General features: G+C 43.0%; 1 protein-coding gene across 7 annotated transcripts; it reads left to right on the top strand.

The window, feature by feature from the left end:
• Positions 1–343: 343 nt before the first annotated feature.
• Positions 344–7971, top strand: LOC123054044 (ABC transporter F family member 4). 7 transcript variants are annotated; one of them, XR_006426035.1, is made up of 8 exons: positions 344–1216; positions 1307–1450; positions 1548–1694; positions 1787–1948; positions 5112–5343; positions 6655–6801; positions 6924–7006; positions 7616–7971. XR_006426035.1 is itself a non-coding variant. In XM_044477693.1 (8 exons), the coding sequence occupies exons 1-8, from the start codon at positions 428–430 to the stop codon at positions 7691–7693; spliced, it is 1419 nt and encodes a 472-aa protein (XP_044333628.1). In that variant the 5' UTR covers positions 350–427; the 3' UTR covers positions 7694–7971. The 7 variants fall into 7 exon arrangements, 4 of the variants coding, with proteins under 4 accessions (XP_044333626.1, XP_044333627.1, XP_044333625.1 ...); XR_006426038.1 differs by having other exon boundaries at positions 6655–6827; positions 7642–7971; XR_006426037.1 differs by having other exon boundaries at positions 6655–6827.
• The last annotated feature ends 335 nt before the right edge of the window (positions 7972–8306 follow it).

Raw genomic sequence — 8306 nt, 5'->3', positions numbered from 1 at the left:
ACTTAACCAAATCTCACTCAAGTGACATGATATATATGAAATAAAAATGCTAAAAAGAAAATTTCGCACGAGCCTTCACACAAGATCTCACGTGTATAGGATCCACCGAGACATTAAGTCTCACTCCACTGAGGCTTAGCAACACTGTTTGGAAAAATTATGAGTTGCTCCAAACCCAACTGAAGTGTAAGTGTGCGCTCCAGCATTGTTCATCAACCAACCAGGCGCCGTTGGATGGTTTCCCAAAGCGGCATGTTTCGCTCCCCTGTCCAGCTGTCCCTGCGGCGTCTCTTCGCTTTCGCAGAGTACTCCACTGTGTCACGGGCGAGGCCCCAATTAATCGCCTTGCGTTCCCACTAGCTTAGGCGTCTCTTCGCATTCACGGCCTAGAGGATAGAGTACCAACCCAGTCCCAAAAACCCCAACCATGCCGCGGCCACGCGCTCCGGCTTCCGCCGCCGACTTGGTCGCCGCCAAGCTCGCCGCCCAAGGAATCAGAGCCCATCAGGTCGACCCCGACTACCTCAGCCACCTCCAGCACCTCCACCCCAACGGCGATTCCTCCGCAGACTTGGTCGCCGCCAAACTCGCCGCCCAAGGAATCAGCGCCCATCAGGTCGACCCCGACTACCTCAGCCACCTCCAGCACCTCCACCCCGACGGCGATTCCTCCGCCGACTTGGTCGCCGCCAAGCTCGCCGCCCAAGGAATCAGCGCCTATCAGGTCGACCCCGACTACCTCAGCCACCTCCAGCACCTCCACCCCGGCGGCCATTCCTCCGCCCTCGAGCGCCCTGCCCGCGGCCGTCCCGGCACCCCTCCCCACGCCATCAAGTGCGAGCAGCCCGAGGATGGCGAAGCCCGAAGCGCCCCTCTCCCCTACCCAGCCCCGGAAGGAGGCGACCGCCCGGTGGAGGAGAAGAAACCCCCCGCGGAGATCCCTGGGGACGAAACCGCGGACATGGATGAGCACTACAGCACATTCTGGAGGCACACGCGGGTGGTTGACGACATGCTGGTGTTCGAGATGGACGGCGAGGTTCTCAGCTACGGACAGGTGGACAGGGCTGCTGGGACAGACAAGAAGGATGGGGAGGAAGCGGCTGCTCGGGCTGCTTCAGGGGACAACGTTGGCGGCGTTAGGAAGGAGAAGTGGAAGGTGGGCAGGCCTGCGCTGAAGGCTCCTGCGCGCGATTCCCCTCCGCATTGGCAAAAGGTAAAATCGTTTCCATTTCCCCCCTCCAGTTAAATGCTGCCGCCTGCCTAAAGCAGAGTAAGCGCATGTTGCATACACCTGTGCGAACAGGGTCGGAAGAAGAAGAAAGGAGCAAAAAATGGTGGTAAGAAGATCCAGCTTGAGGAGGAAAAGGAAGATAAAGGCGGAGGAGCTAAAAATCGTGCTAAGAAGACCAAGTATCGTGTGCGCGATTCCCCTGCGCATCGGCAGAAGGTAAAATCGTCTGCATTTCCCCTCTCCGGTTAAATGGTGCTGCCGCGTGCCTAAAGCAGAGTAAGCTCATGTTACACTTGTGCTAACTGTGGAACAGAGTCAGGGAGAGAAGGACGGAGGAGAAAATGGTGCTGAGAAGATCAAGGAGGAGGAGGAGGAGGAAGAGGAGAAGGTGCCAGTGATTAGCACGGGTAGGCCTCCGCTGAAGGCTCGTGTTCGCGATTCCCCTGCGCTTTGGCAACAGGTAAAGAAAAAACCGTCTCCATTTCCCCTCTCCAGTTAAATACTGCCTACTGCCTAAAGCAGAGTAAGCGCATGGCACACCTGTGCGAACAGGGTCAGAAGGAGAAGAAGGGAGTGAAAAATGGTGCTAAGAAGATCAAGTTGGAGGATGATGATGAAGAGAAGCCTTCGAGGGAGCTGTCTGTGAAAACACTGAATACTGTGAACAGAGAAAAGAATTCAAGACATGATGCCGAGCCTCACAGACATGATCCGGTGAGGATTTCCCATGCCTTTTATATTTGCCCCCAGCACGCACTGTTGGTTAGTATAGTACAACGAGCAAATATGTGTTTTCAGCAGTGAGGAATGAATTTTCTGTGGTTTATACTTGTGGTCGTCAGCAGATATACGACATAAGAGTCTATCGACATGCTAGAATAGTATTATGTCTTGTACCAATATGCCTCGTTGATGTTGATGCTTTCCTACGGCATGACTGAAAACTACAATACTGCTTTTTTAAATCACATTAGTTCTGAATAAATGAATTTGCTGTGTATTTGTTAAATATGGAGGGGCATTCATGGTCAAAGTTGAATTTTGGATTGCGTGCGGGCCTTATTCATTGGAAGGAAGGGAGTACTAAAGAAGAGATGTAATTCAAACTAAAACTAAAAGATTTTTTTGGCTAAATAGAATTAAGTTACTATTTTTGTTAATTTTTTCCCTCTTACAGAATATCCACAGATTACATCTGTCACCATTCAATTTGAGCGGATATGCTGTAGTTCCTCCAACAGAGTTATGTTTATTTGTTTACTTTCTTATAGTCAAAGTGGTACGAAATGGTGTCATTTTCCGATAGTCAATGCATGGCACTTCCTGATTAACATAATAGACTATTTAATGCACACCTCTCTTTCAGATTCAGAGCACACTTATTTTAGAGTAAAGTACCAATTCCTAAAAATGGAGTAATATTTAGGAGCATGGAGTATTAGCAATTAATCTGGTGGTTACTGGTACCAATTCCTAAAAATATAGACACCTATGTGGTCCACGTATCTCAATAAGTACTCGAGTCAAGGTTTATGACTGTACTGAAGAAGAGAGATGCATTTCAAACTAAAAGTAGAAGTTCTTTTTTTGCTAAATAGAATTTAACTATTTTTGTTTTTCTCCTTTGGCTCCACTTGTATATTTTTATCTTGCATATTATACGCACATTGCAACCCTCTCCTAATATTAAAAAAGTAAAGAATGGTTTTGACGCGTAAAAGTAAAGAAATTGGCATCAATGACCTGTTCAATAATGTTTTCGCTTGCTGCCTTTGGTGCAATTATGGACAGTTGTATACCTCAAGCAAGTGGCCTAGGGAAGGAGGGCTGGCATGGGCCATACCATGCTTTGATCTGCCTCGAATAAATATCATGCAACCACATCTGTGCTAATTTGGATGGAGCAAAATAGCACAGATATGGTTTCATCAAGCCAGAAATAGCACGCTTGGTTTCATCACCTTTTTCTGAACAGGGGATCTCTCTAGTATCCAAGTGAACATATTGACTTCATGGCGCTTTGCTTTTTTCAGCACGGTTTGACTACACAAATACGGCAAGTAGAATTTTTTCACCTTATGACTTCATGGTGCTTTGCATCTTATGGAATTCTTTTTTTTTGAAAATCTTCTTATGGAATTCTTTAAAACATACTGCATGCCTGTTTCTGACCAAGCTGCATTTTTATAACATAATTGCGTGTGTGGTTTCCTTTTCCCTCTCTCAAAGTTTCAAGTAATGAATTAATATGTGGCCCTGTTTTCTGTCGCACTTCTTGCCTGACAACAGAAAGCCACAACTTCGGAGATCTGCTCGACTTATGCCCTGTTCGCCTGAAAATGATCATAAATAGACTAGAGTAACGTCTGCTTTGGGAGAACAGAAACAGATTGCTTTATTCAGAATATATTGCTTTGTTTTGTGTTTCGAATTCTTCGGATGCATACCAAGGATATGCTGGTTCTCTAATTTTACAATCTCCTAGTCAAACTATCTAGTAGTCTATTGCATATGCTAGTTGTATGTGTTGCCATTTTGGTATTGAATTGCCAATGCCATCATGTAGATGGGCTATAATCATGTTCGCCAGTTTAATACAATGTATGTTTGTGTGAACCTGTTGCTATCTTGTACTTCTATTAATAGTTACAAAGTCACATTAGGTAAGAAAGTGATTCTGTGTAGGATTCCAATATGATCAATTTCGTGCAACACAACCCAGTGTTTTAAGTGGTTGCATTTTAAGTTTTTTCTTTGAAGTGGTGATAATCCTCCCCATGTGGATTACCCTATTGAAAACTGTGGCTATATTTTGTAAAAAGGAGGTTGCACTCAGAGCATATAAACTATTAGTAAAATCATGGTAACATTTCAAATCTGTATAAATTGTATCTTTAATCCTCATAGGGAAACCCAAAGCATCGCAAGTGGCCTCCCTCACATCTAGGCCCTCTATGGTTTGCATGATACCAAGAACGCAGGAGCAGATTAAATGTAGAAATTGGATGTCATGTCATTCCTCATAGGAAAATCACTGCTTTTTCCAGTCCTACAAATCCCAGAAGCTCTATAGGAAAAATTCCGAAGTGGAATAGCATCCTCGAAAGTTCCTGTGGAATCCCTTTGTATCAAAGAGGCCCCTGGCCCACCAACAACCATCACTAGTGTAAAGTATCTGATTTCATTGTGTAAGAACCATATGATATTATTCGTTGGCAAGATTTTACCAACTGCATCTACTTTAAATATGGCATAGTAGGCCTAAACTACACAACCATAGCAACTTGCAACAATCCCTTCACAGAAGGAAGTCTCTTGTTGTACTTCCAAAGCAGCCTTGCTACACGATTATGAGTATGTTTCTTAATCCAAAACTGCAAAACATTCTGACATGCAGGCATAACCATACATTAATAATGAACATATCATCGGATACATTATGACACAATGTTTGGCGATGCATCTATTTATGAGCGGATATACATATTATAGACAGGACAGTTATCCGTTGCATACGGAAATCTGGACACATACCGCCACCAGATATCCGTAACATTTCTCTCATGTTAGGCTTCAGCTCAAGTTTGGGTAGGCTAGCCCAGGTAAATTTGGGGATAGCTAAAAGCAAAGAAGTTATGACGATGGTAAAGATGAGCACAGTAACATTAAGATTGACAGAATAAAGGAAAATTATCCACATACCATATTATGCATGGCTGGTTTGCTCAGAAAGCCTATATGATCCAGTTAAAAATCTTTAGGTTTGAACTGATCATTCAAATATTTTGTTAGATTTTTTCTTATTATGAAAGTTTTTTAAACTATATTTCTCATATTCTACATACTCGTGAATCATGATAAGTTCATTGTTTCACAGGGCTTAGATGGTGTTGTATGGCCTACACACATAATGGAGAGGCCAGATTCAGAATTCAAGGAAAGGTTGATGTGTGTTCTCCGCAAACCATTTAGCCAGGGAGAATACGATATGTTGCTTGGCAATGCTAGAATTCGCCTTCCGGCAACAAAGAAAAGGCAGACGCGCAGCGGTGTGAAGTACTACGACTCAACACATGAAAGGGTACAATCATATTTTGATTGTCACCCAGGTATGCTTGCTTTCATACTATGTCCATACTTTTTTTTGGTTCTTTGGATTTTTGTTACGTATATTTTCCTTCTTGTTTTCATTGTTGATGTATTTTCTGACAATTATTTGAATCACCTGGCTGAAGTATCTTTATGCATTGCATAGGATCAGAATTGCTTTTCCATGCTTACCGAACAGTCTGTCTGTCTTGTTATTTGTCACACACTTGTAGTTGTCTTTGCTTGCAATTGTCATTTTCCTTTTGAACCTTGTAAAATTGTGCTTTTTCCGTGATTTGGTTTATACGGTTGTTAAATCTATGCCCAGAATAGCTTACTGACGTTTTGCTTGAATCTATGGTGGACATACACTTTCTATAGATACACTTTAAACCCCTGTAAGCTTAGCTTAGCAGGACTTCAAAACAAAAAGTGCTGTGGCATTTTCATAATTTTGTTGCACAAATTGTCATGTAATGCTTATTTTCTTCTTTGAGAAAATGCAAAGCTTGCATCTCGATGAATTTATAGAAGAGAAGTGCGTGTACTAGCCTTAGAGAGGCCACAGCTTAGCAACACAATTACATTATGCACAATGGCTGCATGCATCATTCTGATGCAGAGGCCGGGGTGATCCTCCTTTTCAAAAAAAAAAATCATCAGAAGTCCAGCTGCCGCTGCCCTGGCAGACACCTATGACCTTGCCTTAGACACGATGGTTGAGAAAAGATGCCTGATTTCTGGCCTCTATCCCTGGATCGTGCACACATTCCGTTGCTTCTGGGCTCGTCATGGGGCAAGCTGGATCTGCAAGGAGACCCCCTTCTGCTGAAGTGAAGGTGTCCTAGTGACCATTTTCTTCGGGCAGTCGACGAAATCTCTGCTGACCAGTGGCCACTGAAGGTGTCAGGAGCAAGCCACCAACCGTTATCCTGTAATGTTAGCATTTCAACGCCGAGTGTCCTCTGATTCGTTTATGCCTAAGATATGTGAGTAATGTGGTGCATTCATAACAAATGGCTCGTGGAGGAGTGATGACAGACGGCACTCGGTGACAACCTCGACAATGTTTTTCTTCTCAGTGCCGTGTGTGTCTTTGTGTAGGTGGTCAGGTCGGCGGGCCAATGTTTCCTGTGTTGGCTGTTGTGACGTTTTTAGCTCAGTTCTCCCTATGTTAATCGGACAACTCGGTTCTTCTTTTTTAATGAATCGAGATCCTTCAGGGCTGATTAAAAAAACAAATGCCTGAAATAGTTTGTTGTGGAGTAATATATACTGATAACGAATGTGCTGTGTGGACTTAACAATTGAGTAACTTAATGAACTTTCAGCACACGTCCAAAGGTCCATGTCACGATGGGAGTGCAAAGATAAATTCCCAACAGATTCATTATATTTGGTACAGTATAATAAATGGCTGTTTTGCTTGAGAAGTTGTCTTTCCCAATAAGACGAGAAAGTAGTAGCAAATCATATTGGTACGTACCTGGTTTGAAGTAATGTGGTATGTGGCTGTTTAATAAACACTGCTTATGTTCTCTAACGTGATGGATTACATGTTGTAGTATTAATTAACACGTTGTTTAATATTTAACTCCAGATCTTGCGAAACAAGTACGTGTAGAAAGCACCAGCAAACCCAATCAGCTAGCTCTGTTGCGTGGATTTTTCTTCTGGATGGAGGTAACCTCATTCATACCCCATTTCTTTGATTTTTTTCGTATAACCCTTTTTGCATGCTAGTATCAAGCCTCTAACAATAATGGCTCCACCTGTTGTTAAAGAACTGAATTGTAGTAGTAGTATCTTTTACCTGTTCCCAGTTAGAGCAAATCTATTTATTTTGTGCTTAGGTTCTTTGTTAATGGATACAGCCCAATATTGACCTGTTAAATATCACGCCAGTATGGTACAAATCATTGTTAATGATTTTATTTGCAGCATTAATCTGTCGTATCTTCTTACTGGCATGGAGTTGCAAAGTACTAGCAGCCACGGTGCATCAGTATGGGTTTTTCTTGTTGCTAATTTTGAAATGTTATGGTACAAACCTAGTTCACAACAGTGTAACTAGCGTGATGAGGATGGCCAGGACAGCACGACATTGTGAATGAGGACTTAGGAGGATTAGGAAACGATGTGCTGGAAGGAAGAACTTTGGGGAGACACAAAATTGATTCCTTCATATTTCTTACCTTTTAACAGCATGTGGCAGCGTCTTTTTCTTCTTATATAGATGGACTTCCCTATGAAATATCCGACTCCCTAACAATTTACTCTCTTCCTCTGTGGAATATTACGAATGAGGACCAATTCAGGCCATGGAGTGATGATTTCAAACTTTACAAGATTATTCCTTCCATGGAATGAGATTATCTACAGAATTACAGAAGACCTCTCCTTTCTCAACTAGAGAAACTGAGGGGTTTTCCCGTGGTATTGTTATTTGTCAGCACAACTCGTTCTAGTGATTCTAAGAGAAACTAGTAGCCTATCTTGGTACTCACGACCCCCCAAATGAATTATCTTTAGACCCTAGTTTGCTCAGCCTCTCTTTCAGGTAGAAGGTTTATGGACAAGACGTTGTCGACAGACAATGTATTGTTTTTGTATATGTGCAACTGCAGTCATAACTTTGGAATGCTCTAGTAATGCTTCTTTCTTATGGAACAGCAAGTGCGTAGATACAACTCGTCAGCTAGCATAGTTGTATGTATCTTTTTTACATCTGGGATCTGGCTGCTGTTAAATTTGACGTGGGGTTTGCCCATGCTGAAATTGAGCACCCTGTACCTCATGTTCTACTTGACCTGCCCGTCGTAGAGCAGCTTGCGGATGTAGTGCTCAAGATCAGAGCCGATCAGACGAAGCGTGTACTCCGACAGTGGAGCTCCCAGCAGTGTAACAACAGCAGAATTCAACTCAGTACAGTCCGACACTCCCACTATCTTTTTTAGAAAAAAAAATCAACATGGCATGACTA

The sequence above is a fragment of the Triticum aestivum genome, chromosome 2D, assembly GCF_018294505.1.
Source record: "Triticum aestivum cultivar Chinese Spring chromosome 2D, IWGSC CS RefSeq v2.1, whole genome shotgun sequence".
Lineage (NCBI taxonomy): Eukaryota > Viridiplantae > Streptophyta > Magnoliopsida > Poales > Poaceae > Triticum > Triticum aestivum.
This window is presented reverse-complemented; position numbering and strand designations above follow the sequence as displayed.

What these genes read in the sequence shown, in the direction of transcription:
- LOC123054044 (XM_044477690.1), top strand. Translation starts at nt 428, where the DNA reads ATGCCGCGGCCACGCGCTCCGGCTTCCGCCGCCGACTTGGTCGCCGCC. An exon ending in CCCCTCCGCATTGGCAAAAG is followed by an intron (nt 1,217 to 1,306) that starts GTAAAATCGTTT and finishes CTGTGCGAACAG; the next exon opens with GGTCGGAAGAAGAAGAAAGG. An exon ending in GATTTTTCTTCTGGATGGAG is followed by an intron (nt 7,007 to 7,615) that starts GTAACCTCATTC and finishes CTTCCTCTGTGG; the next exon opens with AATATTACGAATGAGGACCA.